The sequence below is a fragment of the Procambarus clarkii genome, chromosome 66, assembly GCF_040958095.1.
Source record: "Procambarus clarkii isolate CNS0578487 chromosome 66, FALCON_Pclarkii_2.0, whole genome shotgun sequence".
NCBI classification, from domain to species: domain Eukaryota; kingdom Metazoa; phylum Arthropoda; class Malacostraca; order Decapoda; family Cambaridae; genus Procambarus; species Procambarus clarkii.
The window spans coordinates 27,573,011-27,592,130 of record NC_091215.1 but is presented as its reverse complement, the minus strand read 5'-3'; the positions used below and the strand labels follow the sequence as shown (position 1 = coordinate 27,592,130).

At 37.8% G+C, this 19,120-nt stretch overlaps 3 protein-coding genes across 4 annotated transcripts; 1 reads left to right on the top strand and 2 right to left on the bottom strand.

The window, feature by feature from the left end:
• Nucleotides 1-1,505: 1,505 nt before the first annotated feature.
• LOC123769233 (probable methyltransferase-like protein 15 homolog) lies at nucleotides 1,506-7,421 on the bottom strand. Of its 2 annotated transcripts, XR_011223891.1 has the most exons (6): nucleotides 7,003-7,421; nucleotides 6,575-6,733; nucleotides 4,796-5,048; nucleotides 3,767-3,911; nucleotides 2,771-3,036; nucleotides 1,506-1,758 (listed from the first exon to the last, which is right to left on the bottom strand). XR_011223891.1 is itself a non-coding variant. In XM_045760275.2 (5 exons), the coding sequence occupies exons 1-5, from the start codon at nucleotides 7,419-7,421 to the stop codon at nucleotides 2,825-2,827; spliced, it is 1,188 nt and encodes a 395-aa protein (XP_045616231.2). In that variant the 3' UTR covers nucleotides 2,650-2,824. The 2 variants fall into 2 exon arrangements, 1 of the variants encoding a protein (XP_045616231.2); XM_045760275.2 differs by lacking the exon at nucleotides 1,506-1,758 and having other exon boundaries at nucleotides 2,650-3,036.
• Nucleotides 7,357-10,455, bottom strand: LOC123769235 (ubiquinol-cytochrome-c reductase complex assembly factor 2). The gene is made up of 3 exons (XM_045760278.2): nucleotides 10,160-10,455; nucleotides 9,648-9,782; nucleotides 7,357-7,632 (listed from the first exon to the last, which is right to left on the bottom strand). The coding sequence occupies exons 1-3, from the start codon at nucleotides 10,234-10,236 to the stop codon at nucleotides 7,497-7,499; spliced, it is 348 nt and encodes a 115-aa protein (XP_045616234.1). The 5' UTR covers nucleotides 10,237-10,455; the 3' UTR covers nucleotides 7,357-7,496.
• A 317-nt stretch (nucleotides 10,456-10,772) lies between these two features.
• On the top strand, nucleotides 10,773-16,602 carry opm (opossum). The gene is made up of 5 exons (XM_045760276.2): nucleotides 10,773-10,984; nucleotides 12,866-12,969; nucleotides 13,624-13,813; nucleotides 14,237-14,404; nucleotides 14,614-16,602. Exons 1-5 carry the CDS (start codon nucleotides 10,817-10,819, stop codon nucleotides 14,695-14,697), a joined length of 714 nt encoding a protein of 237 aa, XP_045616232.1. The 5' UTR covers nucleotides 10,773-10,816; the 3' UTR covers nucleotides 14,698-16,602.
• Nucleotides 16,603-19,120: the final 2,518 nt, after the last annotated feature.

Genomic DNA, 19,120 nt, shown 5'->3' with positions numbered 1-19,120 from the left:
GCTGGCTACACCCTCAGGACGCTGCTGCTGCACCCTCCTCCACCACCTCCACCACCCGCAGCAGCCTCCTCCACCACCTCCACCTCCACCACCCGCAGCAGCCTCCTCAACACCTCCACCACCCGCAGCAGCCTCCTCAACACCTCCACCACCCGCAGCAGCCTCCTCAACACCTCCACCACCCGCAGCAGCCTCCTCAACACCTCCACCACCCGCAGCAGCCTCCTCCACCACCCGCAGCAGCCTCCTCCACCACCCGCAGCAGCCTCCTCCACCACCACTCCACCTGCAGCCGCCTCCTCCTCCACCACTCCACCTGCAGCTTCCTCCTCCTCCACCACTCCACCTGCAGCCTCCTCCTCCTCCACCACTCCACCCGCAGCCTCCTCCACCACCACCACTCCACCTGCAGCCTCCTCCTCCTCCACCACTCCACCTGCAGCCTCCTCCTCCTCCACCACAGCCTCCTCCACCTCTCCACCCACAGCCTCCTCCACCACTCCACCTGCAGCCTCCTCCTCCACCACTCCACCACAGCCTCCTCCACCACCCACAGCCTCCTCCTCCACCACAGCCTCCTCCTCCACCACAGCCTCCTCCTCCTCCACCACTCCACCTGCAGCCTCCTCCTCCTCCACCACTCCACCACAGCCTCCTCCTCCTCCACCACTCCACCTGCAGCCTCCTCCTCCTCCACCACAGCCTCCTCCACCACCCACAGCCTCCTCCACCACCCACAGCCTCCTCCTCCACCACAGCCTCCTCCTCCTCCACCACTCCACCTGCAGCCTCCTCCTCCACCACTCCACCTGCAGCCTCCTCCTCCACCACTCCACCTGCAGCCTCCTCCTCCACCACTCCACCTGCAGCCTCCTCCTCCACCACTCCACCTGCAGCCTCCTCCTCCTCCACCACTCCACCCACAGCCTCCTCCTCCTCCACCACTCCACCCACAGCCTCCTCCACCACCTGCAGCCTCCTCCTCCTCCACTCCACCTGCAGCCTCCACCACCACTCCACCTGCAGCCTCCTCCACCACCACTCCACCCACAGCCTCCTCCTCCACCACCACTCCACCCACAGCCTCCTCATCCTCCACCACTCCACTTGCAGCTTCCTCCTCCACTACTCCTCCACAGTCTCCTCCACCACCACTCCACCCACAGCAGCCGCCGCCGCCACCACCACTCCACCTGCAGCAGCAGCCTCCTCCACCACTCAACAGTTCTGACAATGTGTACGTCTCTTCCATTAAGTGTCCACGAGTTAATCATGAGTGACAATATGTAACTTACCCATTACAATCTCCACCTACCCATTTCTGTGACATGAGGATGATCACTAGGATAGGCCACACTTGATTCCATGTAATACAATATTCGTAATAGCTAACTATCCATTTTCTCTCTCCAAAGTGTGGTAGAATAAAAAGAGTAGTTGGCAGGTTGTAGGATAGGCGACATGGCATCAGTAATTGCTACATTTGATAGTGTACACAAAGATCATTATTATTTTAATTATTGTATTCATTATAAGTATTCAGTCTTCATTGTAATTTTTTTTAATTATATATGAAACTCAAAATTACTGTGGGTTACCAAGGCCATCTGCTGATTTTTTTTCTCTCTCTCTTCCCTTTACATTATTTAAACATTATCTACACATGTTCAATACATACTCACTTCGTGTCATCCTCTTTGTTACCAATTTGTTCTCATAAAGCATTTATCGATGCACATGTCAGCAACATCACTTAATCTGAAATAGCAAGCAGACTGGGTATATGTTATATAAAGGAGATACACTTCACAGTACAAGTTACCAAGATCAGCTAAAAATGTGTGCATTAGGATGCTTCATCACTGTATGGAGGCAGTGGACTAGCATATAAAGCACTAGAGGTTATACAGATATATGTTGATAACTTGAATTCCCCCAAAACATATACAGTATACCCATAGATGCAGTGTCAGTATATAATGGGGGAAAAGGGAGACAGTGAGAGAATGAAAAAAAATGCACTCGGGGAACACCATTCTCCCATAGCTCACCATTTCTGCTGCCATTATTTTGAAGAAGTTCATGCCAATTCACTTAACTACCGAACTAAATATAGTGCATACTTTCGACACAGAAACGACAGATTTAACGTAATTAAATCAATCGATCAACTATCAACAATCGATTAAATCAATCAACTAAAAAATAATTACAGAGTACATCAATGCTTTAAACTCCTGTCATAATTCATGGCTATTCAGTTATGTCTGAAGAATGCCTATGATACATACATGCTAAAACTTTACCCATCACATAAAATGAACATATAAAAAAACCACAAATATGCAAAGCATACCAAAACCTTTCAATTTTGACTTTTTACCCACATGCAAAATTGGTCTTACATAGTCACACTTATGCAGCACCTGATCATCTTCCACAATATGATTACTTCCATGACAAAATCTTGTACTAGTTTCCTCATGTTGTTCAATCTCCTAAACCGTTATTTCCTAGTCCTACTTCATAGTACCTTTAGTAATATGAGTATTTACACCTTAGCACTGTCATACAGACCTCACCATTGATCTACATGGGTAAACTCTAACCTGGTAGATCACCTCATCACAAAGGAAAAAAAAAAAAACATTCCATATCAAGAAATTATTTTACAATCAAAATTGCTATACAAGAAGGTTTCAATCTGCATTATTTTTGTCCCAAAAATAAATTGTAGAATACATTTCACAGTATAAAATTATTCTCTTACTGTAATGTATTACTTGATGCATCTGAATTCCTTCCAAGAGTTCATTACGCACACTCATGCCTTGAGAGCTGCCCGGAGTTTGGCAGACCTAGCTCGAGGGTTGTTTACAACTTCTTCCTCCGAGGGCAAGACAACATGCTTTATTAATGAAGTCCAATTCTTAGTCATTATGTGTTTTATTTCCATGGCTGAATATGTGGATAAAGCACTTCGATGTTTTGCTACACCTAACCCTATACTTGCAGGAGTCTTGTCAATATCCACACCTGAAATATAGAGAAACATGATTTAGGAACAATCAGCAAGCACAGTACAGTAATAACGATCCTTGACTTGAAGGAAATCTGATAATCATTATCCCAATGATAAACTAAACGTGGCTCAATCAAATGAGAACAATCAAGAAAAGTTATATAACAAATTATTACACAAAGAAATCCCATTAACGTGACGTATCGGTGACAAAACCAGTAGGAGCCACGAGGAAGATTCAAACCTCTGTGCCGAGTACTCCCAGGAGAAAGCTCTACACTACAAAACCAAGACATGGTCAAAAGCCTTGCAACCTGGGATTCAACTGAATTCTCTAAGGTTCCTGAGGCTTCTAGAATCACCTTTTTTTTTTATTAAGATATGAGGTACATCTGCATTAGTGCAGTTGCCCTAGACTATATGAAGTGGAGTACAGCGTGTCAAAATAAAAAAAGCTAACTAGGTGATGCTAAAAAATCCCCATCACACAGGATGGTTAGTCATACAGAGGCATGTGATAAGCAGTCTGCTAGAATCACCTCTAGAATCACCTAAGAGTTGATGTGGTGAATGGATAGATGTTTAATTATGGTGGCATCAAATTAACTCCCTTTAATAGGGAAATGAAAATAGGTGACATAAGAAACTGCACACGAGAAGATATTTATTACATACCTATAACCGACATTAAAATTTTTTTTTAATAACTACCAGACATACAAAATATCGAAATGGGAAACTAACCTGTTATATGACGCTTAATAATTGTGTCTTCCAGCGAATGAAATGATAAAGTCACTAAAACACCACCAGTTTGGAGATAATAATGAGCTAGACGAAGGCCATAATCTAGTTCATTTAGCTCATTGTTCACAAGGATTCGAAGTGCCTGTAAGTAGACATCTAGTTAGGAGAAATATTTTAGTTAATAAGTGTGAGGTATAGTAAACTTTTAATTTTCATAATGGATACATTTCTGGAAAAACTTTGTGCAAATCAAATGAAGATTATGTGGAAAATTAGATATGCTTTGACTGTAGCCAACTAAAGGAGGTATTGCCAGTCCCTATGCCAGGCACAGTTCACAATAACAGCAGGTTCATCCGAATTGTCTAGATCAAAGAATTTAGTTCATGTAAGTGAACCAAACACATTGTGTAAAGTAACTCTTGACTTAATATAATGGTACCAAAAACAGGGACAACCTTGCACTTTCCCATCATCAACTAGGGAAGTAAAGCATTATTATGCGGTTGAAGAATTTCATTATCTAAGAGAACCTCAATAATCCGACCAGGCTGCTTGTCCCCAAAGCCATCATATAATGATATAATTTAGCAAAGCAAATAAAACATGTTAAATAACCACAAGAACTATGTACCTGTAATAAACTGAACATGCAAGTTCAGGTTTGAGAGCATTTTCAAATTGAGGGTTTCTGTACTTTACATTTACAGTAAATACATGGTATACTGCAATGTGTAAAATGAAGTTGGAGCTACAAATTATATTGCCGGCTGTTTATAAAATTAAAGACAATGTAAGAGTTGCAATAATACCACGTTATCTTCCATGCAACACAAAATAATGACCTTTCAGTCTATAACAAGACAATACTCCTTTCTAATTATCCTTTGTACCTATTCAATATGTCTTCTCTTATGCAGTAAAATGTACTTTTTCACCTTCATTCAAACTCATATTCTCGTAATGGAAATATACAAGTACAGCATTGTATTACAAAAAAAAAAAAAAAAGCAAATACAATTAAACCTGGAAAGTTTTGGTTGCTGGATGAGAATATCTCTGTAGACTGTCTAGTCTATTTTGCTCTCCAATCAATGACATCACAAGTTCTGCCAATTCTCTGGTGGTGTGAAGCTTCTTGAACAAGTAACGTGATTCAACTATACCACGAGAAATCAATCGAGCATTTTTCTCTTCGCCATAATATTTGAGAATCTTGTATAAGGCACCTTCATCAATGTGACTCAATATATCAGAAGCCGTCATCTGTTTCGGATCTCTGAAAGAAATAACACAAATTAGTTTGGTTGGTGTGACCATATCAAATAATGGCACAAAATGTTCTTGTTTGTTTTGCAAATGCAGTACAGTATTCTCACTACCAAAATAACACAGCAGACCACACAAAAATCCCAAACAATCAGAGCCAAGCTCACTGTGGCTTTGTCATTTGCTTCCATTTTAGATGCCCATTACCCCGAATACCCAAAACTGAATAATTTCACAAATGTTACACGTTTTTACTCGCCTAATTGTGCTTGTGGGGGGTTGAACTTTGCCTCTTTAGTCACACCTCTCAATTGGCAATTAGTTTCCTGAGCTAATTATGCTCTATCAGAACTATATCTGAAACTGTTTAGTGTTGAGTCTGCCTCCATCACAACATCCTAGTGCATTTCATTTGTTCACTACTATGACAATAAAAAAAATTCTAATGTTAAAGGAGGAGAGGTATTTGTGTTTGGAAGGGGAGTCCCCTTCCATTATAATATCAGGCAGTGATGACTTCTCTGGGGTACTCTCTCCTACATTTTTGCAGGCATAACACTAGGATTTGGTTGTGACTCACTGCTTGCTTGTCTTACTAAGAATCTGCCTATAGACACTTGTTTTTCCCTACGTTTCAACACGTGTCTGTAGTGAGACATCACATTGCCTCATTATGAATGATCTCTTGTTTTTCCTTAATCATCATCCTCAACTATTTTCTTAGGTTGAAGCTTACCATTTACTTTCTTTGGACCCATGGAGTGATATATAATTACTTTTATGTTAAAAAAAGGTAAAAACAAAAACAAAACAAAAACAATGAAATTCTTTACAAAGAATTCAAGCGCGATCATCACTAAGCGGCTCTGGTAAACTGAAGTGGGGTCGCCTGTGCCACCAGGAACCACGCACTTGATTGACCCTTACCTGTATCGACAAAGTTGCAAGGCGAGACAAAGGTCATAACCCGACTCAAATTTTCCAACAAAATTAAGTTCATAACCCGAAAAATTTGTAAAGGAGGACAGTCGTATCCCGAGGTTCCACCGTAATTGGAATGATCAGACCACCTGGCAATGACGGGCTATAACAATGTGTTATTAACATGACTTCTAAAACTACATATATGTATAAAAATGAAGTGATATAAGTGTACAGTATCATTTACTTGCAAAGAATTTTAAGGATCATAAATGTGAACTTGTGTGAATGGACAAATAAAAGTACTGTACTTGCCTCAACACTCATTGTTCTAAGCAATGCTATAAAACCAATTCTAGCTACTTATTTATGGATAAAGGAAAAATTTAAGAAATGCATAATTTGCAATACAACAATATTTTTAAAGACTTGTAGAGTAATGGTGATTATAGTGGTTACTTTCCCCACCACAGTGGTTACACAGAGGTGTCTTCCCCCCCCCCCCTTAGTGGAAACAGCAATGGTTGGGTCTCGGAAAGGAAGGAAAGTCAAGATAAATTAAGCTCAAAATTAATTCATTTGAACCACGGAACCACATTTTATGACTAGCCTTACCGATTACTATCCATGCGCATGTCAAGAGGTCCATCCTGGCTAAGCATGAAGCCACGTTCCGGAGTACCAAATTGCATTGACGACACACCCAAATCCATCAGTACGCCATTAAAGAAGTTTTTCTTCAATTTCAGTTTTGAGAAGAGCTCAGGTAACTCACTGAAAATGTAAGAACTATCATAAAAACATTTTAGGAATAATTTGAGCTGTATTACAATATATTTACAGTGCACGAGTCTACCCCTCCCCCCCAGATGTGCTCCCAGCTTGCCCTTGTCGCCCGTGTGTGGTTGAGTGTACCTCGCACTAAATTAAAGTAGCACGCTTGACTATGAATACAGCTCTACTTCATCTTTATAGGGGAATGAGAACCATTTACGAAACATAGATGAAAAGTATAGGAAAATGGAGTTTAATGATTGACTTACCTAAATTTCCCTAAAAGAGGCAGGATCCTCTCTGGATATTTTCTTTGTAACTCTTTCGCATATTCGAAGGCAACTGGGTCTCTATCTAAACAGACAATTCGAACGCCTGGAGAACTTTCCAAAATTTTACAAGAATGGCCTCCACCTCCAAAAGTCATATCTAGAATTACATCATTGTCTTTTGGTTTAAGAAGCTCCAATACTTCCTCTGCCATGACAGGAATATGAGGAACAGTTGCAGAGTGTGTTGACTGGGTATCTTGATATCTTAATGTTTCAGTTTTACTTGACATGCAGCACTTCCTTGAAGCAAGGAAGGCTGGCAATCTTGAAAGATTAATCATACTGGAGGCAATAATATCATTCTTTAATAGTTCTAAAGTAATCCTTCTAGTATTATTCAGCATTAATGAAGCCATTGTTTAATAAAAAGTAAAATGTTTATTTTTTAATATGGTAGCACAAGCATAAAATTTATATAAACAGTAGAATAATCAGCCTCTCTTGAATAAGCCAGAAAAAAATCCTTTGTCCTGTTCTTTTAATATTTGCAAGAATTCTTCTGATATAACTTGCTTGCACTCCTCTGCAGTAAGACCTGTTGATGTACTTCTCAGCGTACGTGGGTATCTGAAAAATAAAATATGATGTAAAATAATAAAATGTAATTAGTAAGTGAACACTACAAATATAGTATACAATTTCAAAAGCACAATAGCACTTTACTGAGCAGCTCATCTGGCAGCTCCCTAACATAGAACACCACAGTGTTTGACAATGGGCAAAATTACAAATTTTCATCCAGAACAATATACAGGTTGCCCTAAGTTAGAATGGAGACTGTCATGCTGGAAAAAACTGTGTTAAGCTTGACTTGCACAAATAAATAAGTTTAAAGGTATACGACTAATATATGGTCAAGTTTCATGCCCCAAAACTTCATTATATATTAACTCCATAAAACACCTTCATGAACATTAAAATGCAATACTCCCTCCACTTTCAAGAAACGCATATAGTACAAAAACTTCAGAATACTTGGGAGCGTAAATAATGTAAGAATGTAATGCAAAACATTCACTCTCAATTACAAACTTGCAAAATTTTGGAGTATTGCCGACTGAATATTTACTACAATGCTTAAATCAATCTGGCTAGCCTAGAAGCATAAAAATGTGACGTGAACTTGTTAATCCCTGCTACACAGCTTGCTAAGGCATTCTTTCATGTTCAGTAATGCTGAGCCAGTTTCTGCGGCATATTTATCCCCACATGAACTGTTTTTTTTAATTAATGCCTATAATACTGTAATGTACCATTACAAAGATATTACTGTATTCCTGAACCAATATGCTAATACCATTGCTGTTATTTATTTCTGAACAGAACATATCTGTAGGTTTCGTAATCTAAGATGTTACTACTGGCAAAGTTAAAATTTTCAAATCAGAGCCGAAGTTCCTCCTTTCTTATCTAATCCCTCTTTCTCATATTAAACTTTAACCCTGGTGCATTTCATTTTTTCTAATCTTAATTATAAAAATCTTAATATCAAAATTGTTTACAAGCTGCTATCATATACTGTAATACTAAAATGAAGATGTCATGAAAATTTCCACGAAAATCACATTTTAATTCAATTTTACATATATTTTTGCTTATAAAATTTAACTATAGTACAGTACAGTACTGTACAGTACAGTACAGTACAGTACTGTACTGTACTTCAATTAACACTAGTGCTCAGATAACTTTTATTTTTAGGTGTGGCTAGGACTGAAAACAGATGCCTTTTCACCCACAGGATTATAAACCCATGGAACAGCCTACCCACCAAAGCCATAAATGCCAAAACAGTTAAATTTTTAAAATCCAGCTTGAAAATTTCTCAGGGCAAATGGGGGAACCTTTGACAAGCTGCTGGCTTCCTGTCCTTGTCGAGGTCACTAGTATGTTAGCGGCCCTCGGGTAAACTTGGGTAAATATGCCGTCAAGGGATGCTCCAGATCTCTCTCAACTACCCATCATTGAAGATAATTTCTCTATTTATGAGTAATTTCACCATGTTTGCATAGTGAAATACATTTAATTGTTTTCTTTTCACAGCAATATACTGTAGATGAATCATGTGAACACATTTAAATATTTTTAATTTTTTGTTGAAAAAGAATGTTAAATATATGAAAAATGTTAAAATGTTCACATACTGTACGTACTTTTACATATTCAGTATTGTCATGCATAATCTATTATCAATACACCATTGTGTATCTATAATCTAGCAAATTTCCTAGCAAACATTTTAACACTAAATTTGTTTGTAACTCCAGCAAATAACATAAAACGGAGAAAGCACATGATAATTTTAGGTTCAAGAAGTGCTGGACCAACCGGGCTATGGTGATTATGTGGGCCTGCAGGCCGCTCCAAGCAACAGCCTGGTGGACTAAACTCTCACAAGTCAAGCCTGGCCTCGTCCCAGGCTTGAGGAGTAGAACTCCCGAACTCCATCAAACAGGTATCAGGCAGGTAGGTGTTTGCGAGATAGGACCTCGAGATGCCAAAAATGTTTGGGGTCAGGCAAGTGCCGAGGAGTCGGAACGTTAAAGTGTTAACAAAAAAACTTTTAAAGGCAAAATACTAACTGCTTGGCATGAACATTTGTAGCTATACGATTTAGAGAAGCATATATCCTCTGGCATTCCGTTTCATCTACAGCAGTAGCATCACCATGTCTGAAGCCCTCTGTCACACGAAGCCGCAAATACTTTCCAAGATCTCTGAAAATGAGGAAATTTTGAGTTACACACATTTTTATAAATGTACATTTTATATACAATACAGTCTCATAATTCAAGAGAATGATGTTATTGTATATTTTCTTGATTCCAATACTATATCCCAAAGCACTACACTATTCAAAATACTGAAAATATGAAAATTCTAATGCTCAAAAGATTTATTCCAACATCTATTTAGATAAAAGAACATAATTATCTTAGTAGACCCTGAAGCAGTGTAAAAACAAGATTGCTAGCTTATATCTACGCAATGTATTATAACCAGTATGTATTTTTCAACAAAAATATAATAATTATTTTGTATTCAGACATCCGTTGCAGGCAAGTTTATTCATCGCCACGAAAATGAATCATACCGATCACCAGCTTTCGTAGAGTCGACTGGCCATTTATCAAGTAATCTCAGAAAATTTCGATAGCTGTTTCTAGCCATCAGTAAGTGGAGATCTTCTTGATAGTAAGTGCAGTTTGCATGAAGGGTTTGTCCTCCCGATGACTGCACCAGTACAGATGATGGGAGACGTGTTGATGTTGAGAATGATAAGTTATAAGTGGATATATAATGGTTGTGAGGAGAGGAGTAGCAGCATGTGTGAGGTGATGGTGACGTCGTCTGCTGGAGTGTTGTGGTCCGCCTCACCCTCACCACACACAACAATCCACATTCTCAAAATACAATACAAATCTGTATCCAAGTATCCAATACAAGTATTTTATTTTTCTTACTTGCATGAAAGTGTAAAATGCACATTGAAAAACGCGAGGGTATTATATTTACTAAAAATATAAAAATAATTATGGATGTCCATAAACTAAATAATCATTTCTTTATGGGTTTTTTCTTGATTTAAAATAATAAATCTAGCTAAATAATTTGAAATCTAGCTAGATAATTTTGTTGTATAGTAATTCATATATTTTTTCTTGTGATATGAAAGTAGAGAAGAGATGAGAAGGGAGGAGCGTGGAAGAGGTTAGGTTAGTTGTCCCTCCAGCTCGTCAGGGTGTAAACAATGGCTAGTCACATCCTCACCCTTCTAGTCATAATAATGACTTTCCTCGCACGCACCTCCCATACCAGAGATATAGAAAGAGAAATGACTATAGCGGTTAAAGCGGGCACGGAGGAGTGCTTCTACGAGCTGGTGAAGGCTGGCGAGTCTCTGGACGTGGAGTATCAGGTAGGCGAGGATGGTTCTCCCGGGTCCCGGCACTTGTTCCTCTACACGACACGTCACCCGACACCTGTGTCTTCTCCCTACACCATAAACAAAAGCCATAAAAATATTAGTTTTGGCTGACTAGTCGCAAGTATTGGCGTTTTGCTATTGCGCTGAAACCAATGTAGGTCCGGACGATGCCCTGGGTCAAGTTTAAACAAATTAGATCACAAACATCATCATAACCTGTCGTAGCTCAGTCGATTAAGGCAGTGTCTAGGATGCTCCCGGACGCAGGTTCGAAACCTCGTAACGGCCCTTGTGGATTTCTTCATTAGATCACAAACTGCGTGCATAACTGATGTCTTGTGCTCATTTATCAATGAACCTTGAGCATTATTGGTCCTATTGTCATCTGCAGCCTTCATTAGTGCTTGTTGATTACCTTCCAAAATGTTAATTAGACAATATATTTTTTGTTCTACTGGAGCATGGAACCAAGACTTGTTTAAGCTTTGAATTAACCCTTCTTTAGTAGTGTCTACATAATTAGATGTAATGGTATAATCTGGGGGGGTAGAAATAGCCTAAGCTACTCTATCCCTTTGTCTCGATAAACATACTTTAACTTGAAATGGTATAAACTGGGCAATACTGCAGTAAAGACTAGTTTACTGTATTAAGTTGCTAATTTAAATTAAGTTAGTAAGCAATAGACCATATTTAGCACATTTATAACAAGCTGTAGGAAAATGTAAATTTCTGAGGTACAATAATACACTAGGTTTTTAAATGCCCCAATTGAGCTGAAAGTGGTAATTATCTATAGTGCTTCCAGTGAGTGTTTTGCCAGAGCCCTTGTCTATTATTCTGCAGTGATCAAACTATAATTTTAAAAAATTTGTTTACTAGTACAGTGGGGCCTCGATTTACGATGGTAATTAGTTCCCAGAGACATATCGTAAGTCAAAACGATTTTTCCCATAAGAAATAAAGGGAATGGAATTGATCTGTTCCACACCCTGAAAAATATTAACTTGTAATACATTTAATACTGAATACAATTATTGTCTTAACTACAATACAGTACATATGTTTATCTTAACTTTATGGAGGACTCTTGATGGAAGATGGTGAGGAGAGGTGTTGCTGTTTGGAAGGAGTCCCCTTCCGTTATAACATCAGGCAGTGTTTTGGTGCAAAACGTGCTAGTGTGTGCAGGCACACACTAGCACGTTTTGCCTGCATACCACTAGGACCTGCTTCTGACTCGCCGCTTGATTTTCTCGCTAGAAATTGCTCCATTGAAGATTGGTTTTCCCTTCTTTCCAACACTTGTGTGTAGTGAGGCACCACATTGGCATTAAAAAGATCGATGCAATGGCCTGTTACAGCTTTATCTGGGCGCTTCTTTTCAGCAAAACTTTGCAGTTCTTCCCATACTGCACACATTTTCTTAATTAATGAGGAAGGGACATCCTTTAATGCTGCTGCCTCCTCCTCCGCCACTGAAGATTTGTTGTACTGCCTAGCTAGTTCAACAACACGAGAGCCATTTTCATGTTTACGTATGATCTTTTGTTTTTCCTCTATAGTCATTCTTACATTTGTTTTCATATGTTAATAAAACGGGTAACATTGATAGTCATTGAAACTTCTTGTGCTACCCATTTTGGGCAGCATGGCAATTTTTTTTTTTTCCCCAAAAGTAAATGCTGTATAACCTTTCTGTTTCATCATAATTTGAGGTTTATCTTGAAAGATAACCCAAGCATGAGTCTTGCATTCGTGTAGTTATAAAATGTACTGTGCAGGGTATTAGATCCCAACATTGTGAATCTACTGGTATAGCTATGAAGCTTGCCCATTCTCTTTTTGGTCATGTTTCTCTGGTTTTTGCAGGTTATTGATGGTGGACAAGGCGAACTTGACATTAATTTTTACGTAGCTGGGCCATTAGGACAAGTACTTGTGCAAGATTTGCGGAGAGGAGAAGGATCCCATAGGTAAGATAAAATTTTGTACACGAGAATATAGCACTAGTTTATGATCATTGAAGTTTTAGTTTTGGTGATTTTTACAAAATGTGTAGATTTTGTTGAGATCTGATTAAATATATATGAGCATATTTTACATTTTATTAATCTAAACTTAAAAAAAAAAAAAAAAACACCTGGCAAAGAAATGTGGTTAGCTAGACCTTAATCCCTGCACAATTAACTTTGTTTTGATTATTACGTGACCATGAAAACTAACTGCAGACAGGCTCTTATTTAATGATTACCCAGACCATATTGAACAATTGTTCGAAACACTGGCAATCCCACATTTGTTACCAGTAATGTTTTGTAAATTGACCAACTTTCCAACTGTACTTTAAATATGTTGCAAAGCTAAATACAGTATAAGATACTTGCCCTAATTGTTACCAATATTGTTTTATTGTGATTAAATGAAACGTCATTTCCTGCAACCGACCCTTCACCTTAATTTACAAATGTAGTACAGTACCTTCTAAATTCCGACAAATTTATAAGATTATCTAGAATATTGCTAGTCTGCCATGAAGGGCAATTTAAGATTGGGGGGGGGGAGCAGTTCATTTAACTTACAAGAAGTTAATTATTTTCATTCTGAAATTTGTATTAAATTTTTTGCAGAACAACTATGTCTGAAGAAGCCGATTATCGGATCTGTTGGGATAACACATTTTCTCATTTCAACTCGAAGACTGTTTTCTTTGGGGTCATGATTGAGAGTGATGAAGACGACGATGATCTTTGGGATCTTGGACCAGAAACGAGTGTCACTGCCGAAGAAGTATATGAAATGAAAATAGAAGACATAAAGGTAAACGTTTTGTATTCTGTAACTTCTGTCCTTTTGGTTTGCATAGTCTTTATTTCTTATTAGTCATGAAATGAATTAATGTTTGGAATGTCATAATAGTTTTTGATAGTTCTTGCCAAGACTACTTCAGGAAGGAAAGATTTTAATGTGTAAATTTTAAGTCTCTTTGAGGGGCGAAAAATAGTTTTCTACTTTGCCAAGATGTGGCACGTTTCTTTGCACCAATAACTGGCATAATTAGGTTTCAAATGTGGGGAATGGGGTGTCAGGCTTTTCATCTTGACTATATAGTTTGGGAACTGAAATGTTGGCTTAGTAATGTTTAAAGGTACTGTACTGTATGTGTGGATATATAGTAATTTTATACAAGACTCCAATGAATTTTGTGAAGTTTATTGCATTTTAAACTTTTCCTGGATTCAGGTTGCAATGGACAGGATTCGTGGTCACCTTACGAAGTCAAGGTTCATGCAAGATCAACTCCGGGCATATGAAGCGCGTGATAGAAATATTGCAGAAAGTAACTACAGCAAAGTAAACACTTGGTCCCTAATAAACATATCAGTGATGATGGTTACTGGAATTGTTCAGGTGAGACTAGGTTTAATTGCATTTGTATTGGTTAGTCACTTTAAAAATATTGTTGCATGGTAGTAACTTTAAAAGAGCACTTTGAGTTGCACATGTTACAAATTCGGTTCTTTAAGTTTTAAGCTCTTATGTCATTGACGTTAAGGAACTAGTGTACTTAAAACTACTGTACTATAAGTGTAAAAGTAATTTTCATCTTTTCTCTTCAGGTAATATTATTGAGGAGTTTGTTTGATGATAAGTCACGGCTGCATTCACTCTGGAAAAAGGGAACTGCATCTAAATTTACTTGATGGTTTTAACTTTGGAAAACTTATTTTATTAGACTGCCACCAAAGCTGAAGGTCATGGGGTGCCAGATATACCTTAAGGTTAATCGTACTGTGTGATGGTTGCAAGCTTAATTTAAACAATTTGTCTAGATTAAACTACACATTTTTGAGACTTCAATTTAAGTAAATTTATAATTATAATTTTCTGGACAAATTCTAATGGCCATAATAAGAGAAAGGAAAGTCTGTATATATAATATATAGCGCACCTTAATGCGTTTGCTATTATTAACTAGCTTTAACAAAGTTACATGTAGTTCATATAGCACACCGAAATATTATCTTGGTTCATTTAAGCCAAAGAATTAATTTTGATAACTTGGATACAAATATTTTTAGTTTATTGACCTTTGGCAATTTGATGTTAATGGTACATGTTGTACTTTTATTGACATTTTAGCTGCCAGACTTTTAGCCTTGCAAAGACATATAATGATGTTCAAATATTTTGTACGGTTAAAAATATCTTGACAGATTTGCCGTTACTTGGTGCCATAGGTAATGAAGATTTTGTGTGAATAATTGAGCCACTTACTGTTGGGTACTTTTATTTTTGTCTTGCTCCAAATAGAATTTTATTCTTTTTAGAATTTTACAAAAGGCCTATACTTTTTTTCTCTAGTTCAAAATGGAGAATAATCTTGCACAAGACTTGATAGTTCAGGGCTGTAAAATGGTAGCTTTCTTAAATTGAATTTTTTTTTCCTGAAAATTTCAATTTTTTTAATTGAAAGTTATTAATTTATTTGATTAATAGGCACGAAAACCATTTCATAATTATTTTAAACTAAGGATTACAAAATTCAATAATTTGCTTAAATGCAATAAGAAAATAAAGTAAATTTATTCAAAATTGCATTGTGCCTAAAACCTACTAAAGACATGGAATGCCTTGCATTAGGTATTTAAATAAAACCTTTGTTATAAATCTGAACCGAATATAACTGACAAATTAAACATACTGTGTTAATTCTTGTATTGGCTCCATGTAGAAAACTTTATTTTGGTTTTCCTGCCCCATAGTTGAATGTGAATAGAATAGTTTATCTGGATTGAAATACCTTGGGACATTGGTCTAATTGTAGATTCTTTATTGAAAATCGAGGACTTGGGCAATCTTTAAAAAAAATTGACAAAATGGCTATTGCTTCGTGTTTGACTATTTTACAACCTACAAATGTGTGCGTGTGTGTGTGTGTATAAAAATGATTGTAGATTTGATTATTCATGAAGCCTGGTGTTGTAGAAAGATTTTTTGTAAATATAGCAACTTCAATTTAAACTTCTGCATTTAATTATTTAAATAGCTTGATTTATCATGGGAATTTTAAAGTTGTGTGCAGATAAATTGGTTAACTTAATAAGTCGTCTATGAAATGTCCATAAACTAAGATGTTTACTTATGATCATGACTTTATGTAGAATTGCAAAACTTTGCTATGCAAACTTCAGACACCAGAATGAAGCCAGCATCCCATGGATGTGCCACTGGCAAGGTGTTAATATAGAATGGCATTAATAACTGCAGTCGAGTGGATATTTGCTTTTTCACCTTTATTGGCAGCTCGATGGTATTAATGTCCAGCTTATATTCTTTACCTAACTGGAAAGAGGCATTTGAAATAGTTTGATTTTTAAAAGGAATGTTCTTGTAATTATTATTTTTTTTTTTTTTAAACTGTCAGGACATGTTAATGTATTGTTTTTACGTGCTCATTTTAATGTAATTGAGAATTGTTTGGCATTTGTAACTGGTAATTCTGTAATGTGCAAAGTTTAGTCTAATCTATTCATTAGAATAATAGAAACTTGTAATTTATACTGTATTCACTTCTTTCTGTGTTTTGAATAAAAATGTCAATAGTAGATTTGGTCTTTCATGCACCCTATATGATCACACTTTCCCCCCTCCCCCCTTATCTCTACAAAAGCACCAAAGGGTACTTTGGTGATAAGAATGAAAGTTAAAGATTTGGGTTCCTCCTACCTAATGTAATGCTATCTTGAGATGATATCGGGGCTTAGGGTCCCTGTGGCCCGGTCCTTGACCAGACCTCCTTTTTGTTACACATCCCCAGGAAGCAGCCTGTAGCAGCTGTCTAACTCCCTGGTACCTATTTACTGCTAGGTAACAGGAGCATCAGGGTGAACGAAACTTTTTGCCAATTTATCTCTGCCTCCACCGGGAATCGAACCTGGAACCTCGGGACTACGAATCTGAAGTGCTGTCCACTCTGCTGTCAGGCACCCTGTGTCTACCTGTCATATATGGAGGAAAGTGTAATCCTTCCAATCCCAGAGCTGTCTTGCCCCATGGACCCAATGGGCACTTGCCTGGGTGCCCCACGAGCATAGAAAAAGCTCATTGTGGAATCGGAATGTTTAAATAATTAAGTCTTGTTGCAACTATGCTTGTATAATATAACCCAACATCCTGGTGTGGGACTAAATAGTCAAGATGTTTATTTCCATGTGAATAATCCTTTCAGCAGAAATGAAACTTATGTTTTGAGTGGAGCAGAGGAGACGATAGGAAAACCTTCAAAATTAACATAATGGCTCAACACAGGTGCAACAACAGGCATTCATACCATTCCTTCAGATACAGCACCCACATCTACATGCATTCCTGCTATCAATCGTCAAGTTTCAGCAGACATATCATTGTCTGTTGTTGCTGCTGGTGACATTTTACAAAAGAAAATCCTCAAATATGTAACAGTCAAGGTGTTTGCATATCAATCATGGTAGTAACCTTTCAAACTTTTCCAGTGGATTAAACGGCTAGAGTAGAGGATACGAAGACAAGGTACTGTATTTGATAAATTCTTTCAAACGAGAGCTGTGTAATGGCGAGTATGTGAAACGTGAATGGCTACTCTATTTGCCATCCCAAGGTAGTTTGTACTGCTTTGTATGTCTCCTATTGTCCAAGGAAGACTCTCCCTTTGCTACATTGGAGTTCAATGACTGGAAGCACAACAATGTTATTACAACATGAAAATTAGAACATTGAAAGTGCATGACAGCACATTTAATAAGGCATAAAGAAACGAAGTGTAAATTCTTACTTGACTAACATTGCTCAGAGGAGGAACATAGGCATAGTGTTAGAGGTTTGCCATTTTGTGGAGAAAATCAGATTGGGTCAGCAAAAAATGACAGCTATTTAGGTATACTAGAACTGCTGAATGAAATGATTGTCTAGCTTGTCAGTAAACTGTACCTGGTTTGTATCACAACTTCTTTAAATTATTAATTGCCTGCAGCTATGTACAAAATCTTTTCAGCTTGATGCCTTCTCTTGATAATTATTGTGTTTGGTTTCCTTACTGTAAGCCGCTTATTGAATCTCGTCTTTTGGACTTTCACCCTCCTACTCCCAAATAACAATCTTTTCACTTTCTGAACTCCAGTCTGCCTTGTCCCTCTGCAGTTTTACAGCGGCAAGCTAAGACAGCATTCAAGATATTTCGCCCCCTCCCTCAGTGTGCCTTTTAGTATTTGCTAAATAGTTATAACTACAGTTGGGAGGCATCTGTCACAGAGAACTGGCTTGAGGCAATTGTTCTTCCCATTTGGCAATCCAGTATTTGTTGAGGGACTTCCCCCTAAGGATTTTTACCATTTCTCTGATAAGTTGTCTTCAAACTTTTTGAACATATGGTTAATGTATATCTTGTGAGGTTCATCACTACTTCGCCTCCCTCTGGATTTCACTTTCACAAGTGATGCAGCACAACTGATACCTTGGTCTTGGTCCACATTTATACTGCCTTTGCTGCAAATACCTCTATTGTTGCCATTCTTTGATCTGATAAAGTATTATGACACTGCCTGCATTAACAATAATTTATCCAAACTACATTGGTTTGGCCTTAGTGGCAATCTTCCACCCTCCCTTTAAAAGTTCCTTTCTTCGTTTGTTTAAAGTGAAACTTGGTACCGCTTATTTTTTCCAACAATATGGATTACCTTTTCCCCAAAGTAAAGTTCTGACCTATTCCTATCTCTGTCACTATCTAAATACTGACAGAGATAGATATATCTCTATATCTATCTCTGTCACTATTTCTCTGTAACCACCTTCTTTTCATTGAAGTCAGTTTCGTTTGACTATCCCTTGGATGTGGTTGGATTATTTTTTTACTGCAGCTCCTACTTGTTGTGTAACTTTGTCGATCTGCTGCACGATAATGTTGATTTGGTAGTTGTGATGAGGATGGTAAAGTCCCACATGCATGGTCTTGTATTTTCGATATTAAAAAGCATTTGCCAGTCTTCCGACATTTGTGCAGTTCCTGTACAAGATCTCTTTGTAAGGCTTCAATATCATTGTCACTTCCTATTTTATCACATAGATCTTAGTATCATCTGCAAATTT